Source organism: Drosophila sulfurigaster, chromosome 3 (genome assembly GCF_023558435.1).
Source record: "Drosophila sulfurigaster albostrigata strain 15112-1811.04 chromosome 3, ASM2355843v2, whole genome shotgun sequence".
Lineage (NCBI taxonomy): Eukaryota > Metazoa > Arthropoda > Insecta > Diptera > Drosophilidae > Drosophila > Drosophila sulfurigaster.
The window spans coordinates 34,894,155-34,910,585 of NC_084883.1; the positions used below are offsets into that span (position 1 = coordinate 34,894,155).

The window sequence follows — 16,431 nt, forward strand, 5'->3', positions numbered from 1 at the left end:
AGATCATATGCCCATTCAATACCGACCTTTTTACTTTGCCTTTGCAATTACATCAAATTTTGTCGATTAAAAACAACGTCCAATACAATTAAAATATAACAAAAAACGAATGGCAAATTGTAGACCACAAAAATTAAAACCGAACCGAAAAAAGTTAACGAAAACGAGAACAACGCAACGTTAAAATACAAAATTACTCATAATATAGTTATCTGAATCCCCTCCCTTAATTACCAAATTCCCGTCTATTCATTTTATGTGCAACCCAAAAATCAATGGCAATATTTTTCAAAAAAAGGAAAAAAAACCGGCAATAAAACTGTTCAAATTTTATTTTGTACTCCCGAGAACCAGCAACAGAAATTGTGTTTTTCTTTACAACCAACAACTGAGAAGTGGGTAATGTTTTTCAGAAAATATTTAAACATTTTTTCAATGTTAGCAAATGATAATCCATTGAAAATACGTTAAACTGTTAAAAGTTATGTTAAATTTAAATTTATTCTTACTGTCTCCATGAGGAGCATTTTTATTTGTAAAGAGAGGAGCACGACAGTTTATTGAGGTGTATGTGTTGAAAGGTGGCAACGCTAAATAAACGACGAGTCGATTGTCTTGAGTTATCTGTTTTATTCTGCATTTCATTCTCTTCTGCGTTTTTTCGTTGGTCAAACAAAGAGCATAAAATTGCTAAATTTGTGTTTCAATAAATATAATTTAAGTTTAAATAGTTGCTTAACAAAATGGTATGTAAAAGTGTGTGTGCATTGCGATGCAAATCGCAAAACTTGAACGCGGCCAAAGTTTTTGCTGACGTGAATTGTACATGTGTGCAAAGGTGTTTTTGTGCGTGTATGTGTATGTGTGAAGCGGCCGCGTCACAAAAAAACGAAAACTGCATGCCGAATTTGTCGATTTTCTCAAATGCATAATACTGACTATGATTAATCACCATATCAATTGCATTGTTCTTATGTGTGCAGTCGCTTGCGGAAAAGATTACGGGGCTGCTGGCGCGACCCAATCAACAACCGGATCCTGCTGGCGGTCCTGAAGCGCCCTGGTATCTCAAATATGGCAGTCGAGTGCTGGGCATCGTTGCTTCTTTCTGTGAGTATTGAAAACCCAAAAACAAAAACAGTAACAGTAACAAGCAACAACAAATGGCAAGAACAGCATTTACAACTGTTAGTTGCATCGATTTTTTATTATTCTAATGGGCCTTGCATGTTATCTATTCAAAGCGTCGTGTCAATGTGTATGTGTGTGTGAGTGTATACATATGCGCTGGTGTTTGTGTTGTTGTCTGTGCGCGCGTGTTCATGTAAATGTGTGTGTGTGTGCCACCCCCAACACTCACACGCCCGACACAACACTCATAGCACGCACACTCGCTCGCTCGCTCTTCGACCTGACATTGATAAAGACAAAAGGATACAGAAATGTTTGTCTGTATGTGTCGATATGTGTGCCCTTTATATGCACACATACACACAGAATGCATAACTTTTGTTGCCTTTGTAGCGTTTCTGAATTCTTTGTTTTCCTTGCACATTAAATTGTCATTAAATTTGCATGGCTCTTTTTTTATTGTTATTTATTTTTATTTTATCAGCAACATTTACGCTCTATTTGCACTTTCCCACCCACAATCGCTCTCTCTCTCTCTTTTTGGTTCTCTCTCTCAGTGTGCTGTTATTTTGCGTAATACTTTATTGTGTTTTCTTTATTTCCCACCCAGAGTTGCCATGACATTCAAACCGCACTTCCTTCCTCCTCCCTGCCTCTCCAACATTGCAACTCAATAGGAAATATACTATACTATATGTTATTTGTACCTTTTATGAGTTCCGCTTTATGTAAAATAAGAAAAAGGTCAATGACACATAATTTTATTTGCAACTTACTTTCGTAATCAGAAAAGTTATAAAAAGAAAAATGAGAAAACAATCATTTTTCCAATGAGTTCAACGAATCACTGCGGTATGTTTCATGATAACTAATTCAAATTTAAGCAAATCATTGTTGCGGCTTCCTTAAACCGGTTTTTATTTATTTTTTGCATACACTAAAATGCTGATTATGAATAATAATAGCATTTGTTGAGTTCAGATCGGAACCGCAATAACCTCAAAAATGAGATCAGTTTACCGGCAGAACGAGTTCGCTTTTCAATTGTTTATCTTTTAAGATTACAGTTTCATAATACCCTAGGTTATAATTATGGAAATCATAAATCTCTAAATTCTAGAATTATCTACGAAGTCAAGTGACTTAATTAACACATTAAGGCATTCGTTTGCTTAGTTGTTACAATTGTTATCAGTCGAATTTAAGCTCGCACTACGCTTTCAGCTGATAAAATATTTAAATATTATAATTTCGTAGGCATGTGCTTGAATATAGTATCATTTACCTCATCGGTATAGATCGTTAGCTTATAGCAACTAGAAGACAGACAGACAGACAGACGGACGGACAGATAGTCGGTGACAATGAGTTCTTTATTCTCTATTTATTTGTCCAGTTGTCAGATCACCGCAATGCTCCAATTTGAACAAGTGCTTTTGCTGGTTTTGTCACGCTTCTCTGCTCTCCGCATAGTACTTTTATAATGTATTTTATTATTCTTTCTCTTTGTTAAATTATTTTTCTTTTTTTTTGTAGAAAATAAAAGAATTCAACCTTGTAGCGAATTTAGCAGTTGGATGAGTCAGTTTCCAACGATTAGATTACGCTCGACATGTTAAAAAATTGCGTGCAATAATGAGGCCAAATGTGGTAGGCGTTTTTAGTTGGCACTGATTGAAGTTATATACATATGTATATAATTAATCGTTAAATAGATAATTTATGCATTAGTTATGTTGGTTTTGTATGTTGAGAAAGCTGAAAATAACGCCCCTTATTTGATTATGTTGTGGGTGGTTTGCTTGCGCTTTATTTCTTTTCTATAAAAAATTACAAACATTCAGTCTTAAAATGTGATTTCATTTACGTTTTAAACTCTCTGATTTCAATCTGTATTATCACTTATTAATTGACCTTTTCTTTTGCAGTTGCCATACTCTTCGGTCTGTGGAACGTCGTCTCGATTCTCACACTGAATGTATCATGCCTGGTCGCTGGCATCATTCAAATGGTGGCCGGGTTTATAGTGATGGCGCTGGAAGCGCCTTGTTGCTTTCCCTGCATCGAGCAGGTCGATCAGTTGGCGGGTAAGGTGGAGACCAAGCCAATGTACTTCCGAGCGGGTCTCTACTGCGCGTAAGTAACACACACAGTTTCTTTTTGCGTTGTGCACTCCATTTAATTACTATCTCTTTTTGTCCATAGATTGGCTGTGCCGCCCATTTTCATGTGCTTCGGCTTGGCGAGTCTCTTTGGCAGCGGCTTAATCTTCGCAACTGGAGCCGTATACGGCATGATGGCGTTAGGCAAGAAGTGAGTATTGTTAGCAAGCTGTAAGCTGTAAACAAAATTAGTTGGCTAGTCTCTTAGTCTGTTATCGTGTAAAGAGTGAAGATGATAAGAGGAGGAGAAGGCACTAAATGCTAATCGAAACCAATGTTTTCTCTATTCCTTGACGTGCTTGCGCTGTGATTACGCTTACAATTCTAACTAATGTTATCTAACACATAATTAAATCGACCAAAAACACGAAATATCAATATATGCATAACATTAGAGCTTCGCGCGAGGACATGGCTGCTGCGGCCACATCGCCCACACAAATGGGAGGCGACCAGGCGGGCGGCCAAATGCAAATGGGCGGCGATCAACATATCACACTCATGGAAGACCCCGATGTTTGGCGTCCAACATAAACACGCCAATTAAATGCATAAACTGCCAAAACCAATTAACAATTCCAACACAGACATAAACACAAAAACACCTTCACTGCAGATACTCACACAAACACCCCAAAAACGCAAAGAAAAGAAAACCTAAAACAAATACAATGGCAATTAGACAAAGAAATATCATGATGAAATATTGAGTAACAAATATTTTATGGCGCATAGCTTTTAGTGTTCGTTCCAATTGAAAGTGAAAAACAAAAACCAAAAACAATAAAAAAAAAACATCATAAATAATACAAAAAACACCCCACCAATTTGAAAATGAAAAACAAAAGAAAACGAAAGGAAACTTTTCATAATTGTTACTAAACACAATGTTTGCAAAATGTTGTTTGGTCATTTGTCGTCCTTTGCATGTAGTTGCATTTCTCCATTTTTAAATGTCTTTTGTCGAGTGCGACGGTGTTGTTAAAAGTACAGTTAAATATACTAAACATACATATGCATAAATACATATAATAATTTACATATGTATATATACTAAATATATATAAATATATGTAAAGTTTATTTTTTAGTGAGAAAATTCTATTGATAACAAAAAACAAATCAAATCAACACTAGAAAACAAACCTAAAGTAACGAATGATGAGCAGCTTCCACACAAATGCAAATTAAAAGTAAATTTATGAATCGTTGAGCAATAATTGTACAACTATAATTGGAAACTATTAACTTGATATTATGCATTGCTTGAATGCCAATCAAATTCAAATGTTAAATGTTTCGTTTAGCTTTCATATCATAATATACACAATATATATGTATATTTCGAGCTATTAATGTATACCTGAATTGTTCATAATTGACTTCTAAATATTGTAAACAAATCAGTTCTCAGACGTAATCTCACTAAAGCTTTGGCCTTACACAGAGACACATTCCCTACAATTTAGAGCATATGTATTTATTTTATATTAGTTATATTAAGTTTAAGTTTTTGTTATGCCTAAATAGTAACTCGCAGCAAAACAATACTCGCAACACATTATCTAAAAGAAGAAAAAGAAAAAACAACTCAGCATCCTAGTGGATCCATATTGGCATCCAATGTGGCTTGCTCTCTATCTCTTAATAAATACTACTTGCATAATCTCAATATGATAACGTGTTACTGGTAGCCAGAGAAGAGTCCTAGCTTGCAAAACTAGTTCAAATTACATAGTTAAAAATAATGTATATTGATTTCATATCGAACGCAACACTAAAAATTATCACTCAATCAAATATTTGGTTATCTTAAATGAATGAAATGCTTCAATTTAAATATATACTTAAATGCTAATGAATTGTAAATGCCAAACTGCCCCAGAACAGTCCAGTATGCAGCAAAAAAGCCAACTACAACAACAACAACAACAACTACACCAAGAACAACAGCAACAGCAAGAAGTACGCTAACATCCAGGCAATCAAAAATTATTATGTTGTCAACTAGCCCAAACTGATTGTTTAATTCTGTAGTGCATAGTTTTTCCTTTAATAGTTGCGTAGCTAACTCGATCGATAATTTAAGTATTCCATTTTTGATTTCCTTTTATGTAGTTTGAATCCGATCTCCATTTGAAATTGGATTTTCAATTAGACTTGTTGAGTTTTTCGCCTCTTTTTTCCTTTAATAGTTAGACCTCCAAACCCAGTGTTATTTGAATAATCTTTACCAATTGTACAATTGGAATTTCTGTTCTTTCGACTGGACCTTGGCAATGCACGATTCCTTTGTTCGCACACAAACTTTTTAGTGATCTATTAATTTTGTCTTTTATTCCCAGTATTATCTTTATCAGTACTTGTATAGCCTTCATTTGCTATTAACTAATTATTTATTATCTTACTTGTTTAGAGCTTCCGCTGATGATATGCGTGCGGCGGCACAGCAAACAGGATACGGTGGAAATGCTGCGTCCACGACGAACGATCGGGCGGGCATTGTGAACAATGCGCAGCCGTTCTCTTTCACCGGAGCCGTGGGCACGGACAGCAATGTGTGATGAAGGGATCAGCGGATCGTGCAACGTGGCTGGGAATGTGCGATGAGAAAACAAGACTCAAAACGCAACGCAACGCATAAAAGGCACCTACAGCAACAATAACAATAACAGGAACAGCAAAGTGAAAACAGAATCAACGGAAAAGAAATGCCTAATTATATAGAAGAACGAACGTGTGCAATTTATTTGTTTGGCGACCAAACCTTATCATCAAACTGCGTCGCAATTATGTTAGGATCTCTCGCGGTGTAGAGGCATCGACAATGTTGATGAAAAAATGATAAGGCAGAGAGGCGAACCTCAGAGAAAGCTCTTTTTAAAGAACCGTCTAGTAATTGTAAAAGTTAATTGTGTTAAATGTTTTAGCGTTTTCTGTTTCTAATTTTTGTTTTTGCTGTGTATTCATTCCAACTTTGGTTTCCTCGTCTAACACAATCAAATAAAAATAAACATGTTTAAAATTTAGTAAAGCAAGTATGTAATTGAATTGAGCATAATTAACTTAAATTATTGAACGAAGGCATAATTATGTGAAGTTTACTTTTAGTCATAGTTTAAATATACCTAAAATATATTTAAATGCATAATACAATTACTTATTAAAATATAAATAAATAAATGTATGTAAACCATAATGAAATTGAATTATTATGCATAAATTAAATTATGTTAAATAAAATTTATTATACAAGTAATAACAATAATGTTGGTTAGCAATCATCACTAAACTTAATTATTGACAGCTTTCGCTACTGCGGATCACGAATCGGATCATGCAGAATAGGAAACTTACAAATTAAAAACTTCGAGAAATTAATAATGTTTCAATCCAATTCTAATCACACACTATGCTGCGGATAAGCTTGATAGATATTTTATAGGAAGATTATGATAACTAAACTTTAAAAATATTGTTAATTATATTTGAAAATTAAACATTGCAAATGTCAGGGACATTCTTGAACAATATTCTTAAATTAGTTCCATTGCCCTAGATTTCGTTATCTATTGGAACGCATTTATTCTAATCAAAACTTAAAGTAATTGTCGGCCTCTCATGTTTTTTTCAACAACAGCTTTATCAGCAAGCTCCTTTTCAAATTTATCAAAAGTTCAAAAGTTTTTTTTTTTGGTAATAGTCAACATATAGTGTTTGCGGAAAAAATTTATAAGGCTTGAAATTAACTATAAATATGTTATTGTATTAAAACCATTTGTTGTGATTTGATTTCAACAATATTTATTTCAAGTATTTAAAAATATTTTAACGGCTTTAACTCTATAGTTTGCTATTTTTTTGTAACTTATGCAGCTTTAAATGATGGATAACATTTTAAATGGAATTTTGTGAAATTTTGTGAAGTTTGATTTAAGCATTCTCCTCGCTCTCTTCTTCAGCATTATTCTCATTGTCGTCATCATTTTCGGCATCTTCCTGGCTTTCATCACCATTATCATCATCATCTTGTTGTTCTTCTTCTTGGCTATTACCATCGGCAGTATCCTCGTCATCTTCCTCATCATCTTCATCGGTCTCCTTCTCGTCAGCCTCCTGTTCATTAGAGTTAGGCCAGCGGTAGCGACGATCGCTGATTTCCGCACCAGACACTGCAATGATCACGGCGAAAAGAGCTGCAAAAATGTGTGTGCTGTTAGAAGCTCCTCTATAAGTATTCACCATATCCTTGTAACTCACCGAAGCTCATAATCAGAAATTTGTTGGAAAACATATTGATAATTAATTATAGATGCAAGTGATTATAATGCTAACTGAACAACTAACTGCTCTTTTTATACTAAGCACTACTTAAGAGATTATCGCAAATTTTAGACAACTGAGCAAATATTTGACTCTACTCAAATTTTGGGCCAACGTAATGAGGTTACTATCGTTAAATGTGGGTCAGTTAGTCTTACCTGTCTCAAAGAACTTAATTTCATTGAAGGATTTTCGACATGTGTTATGAATACTTTATACTAAAATTGTTTGTTACGCGTTATCTCCGCAATGTCTGTTTCAAATTGCATCAGATTTTTTTTGAAGTATTAGGTAAAGTATGTGGCAAGGTCATTTTACTTTTGACTACTCTATAAATAAATTCCTTATATGTATGTGTGTATATAATATATATACTATATTTGTATATATATATTTATATAGAAAATAAACCTAAAGATGTGAAACAAAATTTTGCTAGCTAGTCCCATATAACTAATTATTAATAATTCGAATTTAATATACATAGCGCATAGCTAATAGTTAGCTATTTAATGATTTTGCAAGTAAAATTTAAACATAGGATATTGCAAATAAGCGCAAGTAATACACAAAATGAAATTGGCTTGTGGTTTTCGAAAATTCGAAAATGAAGTGGAATTTAGGCTAAACACACAAAATATTTGTAGCATACTTTCAGGCAGAGCGTTTGAAGAACATCCAAAATTAACTGTTGCATACTTCTTGGCTGTTATTGACTAACTCCACAATAGTAAAACGATAATTTTTATACCTGCTACCCATAGGGTAGAAGGGTATTATAACTTTGTGCCGGCAGGAAATGTATGTAACAGGTAGAAGGAGGCATCTCCGACCCTATAAAGTATATATATTCTTGATCAGCGTCAACAGCCGAGACGATATAGCCATGTCCGTCTGTCCGTCTGTCCGTCTGTGTGTCTGTCCGTCCGTCCGTATGAACACCTAGATCTCAGAGACTATAAGAGATAGAGCTATAATTTTTTTTCGACAGCATTTGTTATGTTTGCACGCAGATCAAGTTTGTTTCAAATTTTTGCCACGCCCACTTCCGCCCCCGCAAATCAAAAAAATCGAATAACAAGTGTAATTTTAAAGCTAGAGCTACGAATTTTGGTATATACAATAATTACTGTAGTAGTTATGATTCCTGAAAATTTGGTTGCGATCAGATAAAAATTGTGGAAGTTATTAAAGAAATACTTTTGTATGGGCAAAAACGCCCACTTACTAGGGCTCTTAGTTGCTTTGGGTGACAATCTGGCACATTGCGCCGTCTATGGTATATTTTGAATGGTGTGCTGTATCGATATACCAAACATACCATTTGGTATATTTTTAGTATTTTTTTTAGTATTTTCGGTATATTTTGAAAATGATACCGCAATATTTTGCCTTTATTAAAAATGGGTAGCGGGTATCTCACAGTCGAGCACACTCGACTGTAACTTTCTTACTTGTTCGTTTTGGCTTTCTTTCAATCATTTATGCGATTTCTTTAATTCCTTCTTCCTACGCATCTATCCAGGCATTGCAGATGACAATAATATCTGGTAGATATATTATCGTTGTGACAAAGATGCAAGACTCAAGGCAATTCATGCAACCCGCGCTTCGCTTTCTGATTATATTGATCGTTAGTGATAAATTGAAATTGCATCATTTAAAAACACATAATTATATCGCAACTTTTCGTATGCCCACAAATTGAATTGGTTATCCTTATTCTGTGGTTGTTTATGATTTTACCTGGGCGCCCCATTATAAAAAGTCAAGGCTTGCTATAAATTCAATATGTTCAAATAAAGTATTTTACTTTTATAGAAATTAAAAAGCCTACTCTGAAAATGAATAAGCAATTGTTGTATGTTTTTTGTGGGTTTCCTCATTCAAAATATCTTGATTTGAAAACCCTAACTAAAACGTTATTGATACCCACATTTGATTTGGGTCTGGGCAGATGCCACTTATCTAATGCTTTCATATGGTTTATTTTGCTTTTGATAATATTTAATGTAGCATAAAATCGCTTGTCCTTTGTGATAGATCTTCAACTGATCCTCTGCGGTAGCGATTACAGGCGGCGCAATTTGATGCGAGGGTATGCGCATTGTTTTGATTAGATTGTTGATATCGTTGGGATGTGGGTCAAGTGTTTTGAGTTGGATTCGGGATCAAGGAAGCGTCAGCGAGACTTTCCCACAGTTGCGTCGGCACTTTCAAATTTTTTTCTGGCTAAATTCGCAGTAGGAGTGAAACACTGATGACAGCACGAGTTTCTTTTCAAGTTGTTTTTAGTTTTTCTTCTTTTTTTTTTGGCAACCTGCTGCTTAGCATATTAGCACCAAAGGACACTGCTGGTGACAACGGGCGGTGTTTCACAGGACAGCTGAAAGTGTCAACAGGCGGCGAAATGCAAAAGGAAAGAAGTGAGCTGTTAACATTTTGCGACTGCCATGAAATTGTTCACTAAACACCGAGACGAACTGAGATGCATTCGAGTCCTTAGCGGGAGACGGGCAGCGTGCGGCACGCAACAGGATACAACATGTTTAGACATGCAGCTGGGTTGCACATTGATCGAATTCGATGCGCTTTATACGCATCGATTCGAAATTATTTGCTAAACGGAATTAAGATTGCAAGAGAGGAGCTGCTTCCGTCTTTGCTCCTTTTAGCAGGCTCCCTTTTGTTGCCACTTTGAGCCCATCTCAGCTCTTATTAATCTTTTGTCCGGTCATCTTTCGCCAGCTGCCGCCGTTTGCCTTTTGTGGTTCCTTCAGACGGTTGACCATTTGCCGTTTTGGCCCTGGCCAAGTGCTTTCCTTGCTCTTTTGTTTGGCCTACTTCAATGCACTGCCGACGGAGTTTGCTGCCTGTTTTGGATTCTTTATTTTTTACTACTTCTATTACTTCTCTTTCGTCTGGTACTCTTTGTGTGTTGCCTTTGTGTGTTCATTTGCTTAAACGCATCTTATCCCGTTAAAGTGTGCGCTTCAAAAGTCCTTTCGCAGAAAATTGATCCTTTTTGCCAATTTCCGTCCAGTGGCCAGGATTCTTTAGATGCTCCCAAGCGGACACTAATTGAGTCTTTCTGATCTCCCAGATGAGATTACTGTAATCCAAGACGTGAGTTCCGTTTGCAATTTCACATTTCTTCGATAGTTCCTAGAAATTCTATTCTTTTTCGTTCGAACTGAAAAAACTGTTGAATCATGAAAATTTAGTTCAAGAATTAGTAAATTTTATTAAAACTACTAATTTTTAGACTATGCACCGACTATCCTCTTATTTAATATTTAAACAGTTCTTCATTTTCCCTTTCTGACAATTCCTTTATTACATATAATTTGATTATTTATCTTTAAGCTAAAAATCATCTAAAATACTGAAAATTCTCAGTGAATTCTGCTAAACCATTTGTCGATTGAAAGTTTTATCTCACATATCTTTGATATCATACTATTATTATCAAATCCCATAAAAATAGATCACATAATTTTCCAACAATAAACTTCAACAGTTGTCTGGTAATTACGGGCTTCATATAACCCTCATCATTATAGAGGCCATTAAAAACTAACCAATCTCATAAACAGGCCACACCTGGGTGAGCTTCTAAAAGCTTTTTTTTAGTGATGTGTAAAGAACTGTTTCTCTTTCTGCCCAATTAGATGTTTTAAATGCCATAAAATTATTATTTTAAGCTGAATTGAATTTTTGTGTATTCAATGCCCATGTCTGTTCTCTTGCTTCCCTCTCGCTGGGCTCCCTTGTTGTGTATCAACACCAATGCAATACGAGAATCGGGCGCCCCGAAATATGATTATTAATTAAAATTCCCAAATCAAAATCAAATTACCACTAAAAATGAAGAATGCATAAATTTGTGTAAAATGACAACACACACACACACATACACATACAATGGTGCAGCGGAGTTAGAGTGGAAGGGGATGAGAATGGGGAAGGGGGAAGAGCAGCCTGTCGCCAGCGGCTTCCGCTGCGTCTTCCAAGAATGTCTCGATACCGAACAATGTCATATGGAAAATGCGTATTATAATAAAATTAAATTATGCATAATTATAATTTTTTGTTGCCTGCATTTAAAACAAAACTAGCAGAGTGCAGAAGTTGGGGGGAGCAGAGCTCATAAAACTGTCATAAGGCGCTGCAAATGAGAGGAGCTAACGAGATATGGGGAATTTTCAACAAGTTTTTTAAATTTTCCTTCTTCTCTTTTTATTTGGTTGGCACACGTGTGGCAAAGAACAATGCGTGCAGCAAGCATATTGAGTGCATTACACTCTGCTACAAGTTGCATGAACTGAGATTGAAATAGTTTATTATATATAAAAGAATATCTAAATGGGAATAACAATTCTCTAATAATTTAATAATGAATAACTAGGTACTTTAAATAATTATTATTTATAAAGTATATAAATTTGAACTATTAATTTATTATATTTATCTCAAAGATATTTATCTATATTAATAATTATATTTGTTTCAGTGTAGTTTTCGAATGTTAAACATAATTAAAAGAATGGAATAATCATATATTATAATCATTATAATCATATAATTTAGTATGTATAAAATAAACAAATCTAACAAATTTTAAACTTTAATTAGGTTTTTTAAAGTTTATCTTAAAAATATTGACCTTATAGTTTTCTCTTTTCTCTTCACATATTGTTAAACTTATAAAAATTGTATAATTTAAAGTTCTTTTATAATTTCAAATAAAATATTTAAGAGTAATTGAAGTATCATTTGTAAGTGGCAAGTTTTGTAGCATAGTGCAACAATATGGCTATAAAACGGGGGGGCAAAAGAATGTTTTTGTGCTCAATTAGCGCATAACATTGTCACAACCTTCCGGCAGCACCCCAAGGCCCCGTCGCTTGTCTCTGCCCCCGCCTCCACACTCGTTCATGGCCTCATCCCCAGGCAACTTGTGCTGTGTATTATCAACAGGTAAAAAGGCTGAATTGGTATGCGTGAGGGGAGCCAAAGAGGAGCGAGAAAAGCGAGTGTGGCTGGCGCATTGCATAATCGTTAAAATGGGTGAAAAAAACCCTTTTTGTCTAATGCTCATTTCCATGCGTTTTTCCTGGAAAATTATGACCGACCAGCCAGAGCAGGCAGAGCAGGGAGAGCACGGCCACAAAGTGCTCCGACAATAGTTTACCATATTTTTGCCTCGGCTTACGCGTGGACGCTATTTAAATTATGACAACGAGGAGCTCGATGCGCTTGGGTTAGCTGGCTGGCTTCCTGGCGCCGTCCGACCTGCTGCATTGGGATTCAGATTTGAGATTGGGATTGGGATTGGAAATTGGACTGAGATAATGTGTGTGTGTGTGTGTGTGTGTGGTGTGGAATTTTGTTTGTCTGCTTAACGATTTAAATAATGTTTGGGGCACAGGAAAGGATAACAAGCGCGCCATGGCGCTTATTCCATGGAACTATAAATTGTCAGGCAACGAGTGCATATTAATAGGGCAGGTGGAGAGAGAGAGAGAATGAGTCTCGGGGAAAGTAGGAATGGTGGCAGTAACAACAGTAACAGTAGCAGCAGCTGTAGCTAATCTTATCAAACACTGACAATAAGCCAATTAGCAAGCACCTACAGCAACGAAAAGTAGAAAACATTACGCAAAAGGTTCCATTTGGATTTGTCTTCTTTTCGTACATTTGTCGTTTTTTTTTTGTCTCTTTTGGGTTTCAGGGAAATGCTACCAGGGAAGCTGTCAGTAGGATTGCGAGTGAGACGTCAGCATACAAGGATATCAAACGCAGCTGCCGGCAGGACAATGTAGCACAAAGTCAAATCGCAAGATGCTCGCGTCAACCATAAAACTGGTCACAGAGATAAAACGCATGCCGGACCCTAGGACGCAGGACACAGGACACAAGGCACAAGGAACCGTAGACCGCCCCTGGCGAGTGCTACGACATTTTTGGTGCACGCCAGGCAGCCTCTAATTTGTGAAACCTGCCTACAGTTTAGAGATCGACATCATCTACCTACTGCTGACGAACCCCCTGGAGAGGATGAATCATAAAAGAGCATCATCCTCCTTTGCAAGTTGCCATGACATTTGAGATTTAGCAGTCGATTATTGTCCTCCCCGTATTGTATTCTATACTATATGTAGGGACATCGCTCAAAAGCGCAATTCTTTTTGTGATTCTTGCCCACAAAAGGCACCGAAAATTTGCCATAATCATGACATTTTTCTCTTCTTTTCTTTGCTTCTCTTTCAGCATTTGTCTCGCTGTTTTCAGCTGAATCAAAGCAGAAGATATCTTCTTTATTTTCTTAATCGTTGTAATGTTGCATCTTTATGAGGAGTTACCCAAAACACACAAACTGAGGAGAAGAACGTCCAGCTCTCTATTTAGAAAAATTGAATTGTTGATCATCATCTACTCTGTTGATTCTTTAGATTCTATAGAATTTATCATTGTTCTATTATCTAACATACTAGGAGTCTGATGTCTATATCAACGGAATTGTTCAGTTTTCCTGAATATGTAGAAAATGTGGAAATCGTTGTAGTAAAACAATTACAAAATATTCTCTAGAATTAAAGCATTTAAAAATTAGTATATCATTTTTATTTCTGGCTTGTTTAATATTTAATCTCAATTAATTTCCCAAATACTTGATCACTTAAAAATGTAAAAACTAGCCATTGTTTATGCACTTAGTTTAAATATATCTAAAAAAATCAACAAAGGGATTTGCATATTTTTCATATTATCTCAATGTATTCCTAATGAATTTTTTTCCACTTGTCAATTCAAATTGCAATCACTTGAAAAATACGATTTAAAGAGTTTACCCAATTGCAAATGTTTTTATTCAATCGTAGTTTTTGTTATGCTCGTATTCATTTGTAACTCGTTAAATGTTGCCATAGACAAAATATGCATTTCATACTCGTATATTTGCCGGAAAGGCGAACACTATAAATTATCAAGCATTCATAGGTCCGGTGAGAGACTGACTATACAATAAATCCCCGAAGAACGTTTTTCATTTACTGAAAACGTAACTCATGAATATTTCAGCAAAATAAACAGAAAACAACAACGGCAGAAAAAAAAAAGAAAAGGCCATAAAAATAAAATGCAAAAATGGGCGACAGACGTCGAAGTAAAATCAACAAATAAACAAAAATAATGCACAGTTTTATTTAGGATCAGGTTGTTGTTGTTGTTGTTGTTATTTTTTGTTGTTTTCTGCTCTTTGGAGTCTTTTTTTTTTATTTTGGAGCTTGGGGATGGGATAGATGAGAACTGGAAGCTGGCCAAAAAAGCAACAATCACAAAAGTAACCTCAAAAATTTCAATAAAGACCACAACAAAGCAATTTATATAAAAATACCATAGTGTGTAAAGGGGACAAGGAAGTTGGGTGGGGAGCATGAGGACGAGAGAAAGAGAAAACAACGGCAAATAGAACAAAATATTGAATAAAGTGAGGGGAGGGAGTAGGAGGAAGGACCTTACTGGTTGGGGACCCGCCACGACATTTTAACAAAACAATAGAAATCAATTGATTGCGTTGTGGGAAGCTTAGCACTTGATTTCCGCTGTTGTTGTTGTTCTTGTTGTTGTTACTGTTATTTGTTGTTGTTGTTGTAGTTGTTGTCGGTGTTATTTGGGATACCGCCAAAGCGGCAAAGGAGAAACGAATCGCTATATTGGGCGCATTGCGTGAGCCACCCACAAAGCCAAAGGACTCGTTGACGTTGTTGTTATTGCTGTTGATGTTGTCGTTGTTTTTGTTGTCGTTGTTGTTGTTGTCGTTGTCGTTACTGCCGTTGCGTTGTGGTGTGGCTAAAATTCTATTTTTCCAATTTTTGCGCAATTTATTGCATTGTCAAGGGAATCGCAGTGGAGCAGGATACACAACAACAACAACGGCAACAACAAAAAAATGAAATAAAGAAACGCAAAAGGCATAAGAAAAACACCAAATACAAATACCAAACAAGTTGGCAAGTAATCAACAAAAGGAAGCAACTATTCAAATACCCTGTAGTAAGTTAAATAATTAATCAAAAAATTGTTATAAAATTTGAATATTTTGAATATTTTGTATTTCAAATTGAATTGAAATAGTTGAGAATAATTTAGCTTAAACTTAAATTTATTGTGAATGAAAAATAATTATTTATTTTAAATATTTTAAAGAGTTGTTTACAAATAAATTAAATAGTTTAAAAAGAGAGTGATTATTTACATCTACGAGACACTTCATTCATTAAAAACTCTTGCTACACAGATAATCCCATTCAAATTCTCTTTAGTCAGTCCCTTTGCTTAATTACAGGGTATAAAACACGAAATACAAATACCCAAACATAGTGCGGCTTGTTCAATTCTATGTGGTGCCTGGGTTTATGTGGATCGACTGGCTGCGGCCAAGGGTTTGCTTATGGTGCTGGGGCTTTGGGGCTTTTGTGCGGCAAGCGTAAAAGTAAACAAAGCTAAAAGTGGAAACGCAAGTGAAATAATGCCACAGAGCTGCACGGAGATGGAGCGAGAACCGGAGCTGAAGCTAAAGCTGGAGCAGGAGATGGAGCCGAAGCAGGAGCTCAACAAACGGCAACAACAGCAACTAAACATCAATAAGCATTGACTAACTGGGAAGATGTGGAGCTGTGTGAAGCTTGGAGCCTGACAACTGGCAACTGGCAACTGGGGAGTCACAGCATTAATAGCTGAAATTAAATAATCGCTCCTTAAGCGACAGAAGTCGACGTCGACGCAGTAGACAATGAAAAGCATCCGAAGG

General features: G+C 35.7%; 2 protein-coding genes across 4 annotated transcripts; one reads left to right on the forward strand and one right to left on the reverse strand.

The window, feature by feature from the left end:
- Nucleotides 1–589: 589 nt before the first annotated feature.
- LOC133843113 (calcium channel flower) lies at nt 590–5,939 on the forward strand. 2 transcript variants are annotated; one of them, XM_062276523.1, is made up of 5 exons: nt 590–746; nt 984–1,110; nt 3,060–3,267; nt 3,337–3,444; nt 3,689–4,090. In XM_062276523.1, exons 1-5 carry the CDS (start codon nt 744–746, stop codon nt 3,825–3,827), a joined length of 585 nt encoding a protein of 194 aa, XP_062132507.1. In that variant the 5' UTR covers nt 590–743; the 3' UTR covers nt 3,828–4,090. The 2 variants fall into 2 exon arrangements, with proteins under 2 accessions (XP_062132507.1, XP_062132506.1); XM_062276522.1 differs by lacking the exon at nt 3,689–4,090 and adding an exon at nt 5,710–5,939 and having other exon boundaries at nt 591–746.
- Nucleotides 5,940–7,093: 1,154 nt separating this feature from the next.
- On the reverse strand, nt 7,094–8,363 carry LOC133843427 (uncharacterized). 2 transcript variants are annotated; one of them, XM_062276964.1, is made up of 2 exons: nt 8,316–8,363; nt 7,094–7,465 (listed from the first exon to the last, which is right to left on the reverse strand). In XM_062276964.1, coding segments are annotated over exons 1-2 (240 nt in total). In that variant the 5' UTR covers nt 8,317–8,363; the 3' UTR covers nt 7,094–7,226. The 2 variants fall into 2 exon arrangements, with proteins under 2 accessions (XP_062132948.1, XP_062132947.1); XM_062276963.1 differs by lacking the exon at nt 8,316–8,363 and adding an exon at nt 7,554–7,862 and having other exon boundaries at nt 7,095–7,489.
- Nucleotides 8,364–16,431: the final 8,068 nt, after the last annotated feature.

What these genes read in the sequence shown, in the direction of transcription:
- LOC133843113 (XM_062276522.1), top strand. An exon ending in CGAGCGGGTCTCTACTGCGC is followed by an intron (nt 3,268 to 3,336) that starts GTAAGTAACACA and finishes TTTTGTCCATAG; the next exon opens with ATTGGCTGTGCCGCCCATTT. An exon ending in ATGATGGCGTTAGGCAAGAA is followed by an intron (nt 3,445 to 5,709) that starts GTGAGTATTGTT and finishes TTACTTGTTTAG; the next exon opens with AGCTTCCGCTGATGATATGC.
- LOC133843427 (XM_062276963.1), bottom strand. Translation starts at nt 7,587, where the DNA reads ATGTTTTCCAACAAATTTCTGATTATGAGCTTCG. An exon ending in ATTTCTGATTATGAGCTTCG is followed by an intron (nt 7,490 to 7,553) that starts GTGAGTTACAAG and finishes ACATTTTTGCAG; the next exon opens with CTCTTTTCGCCGTGATCATT.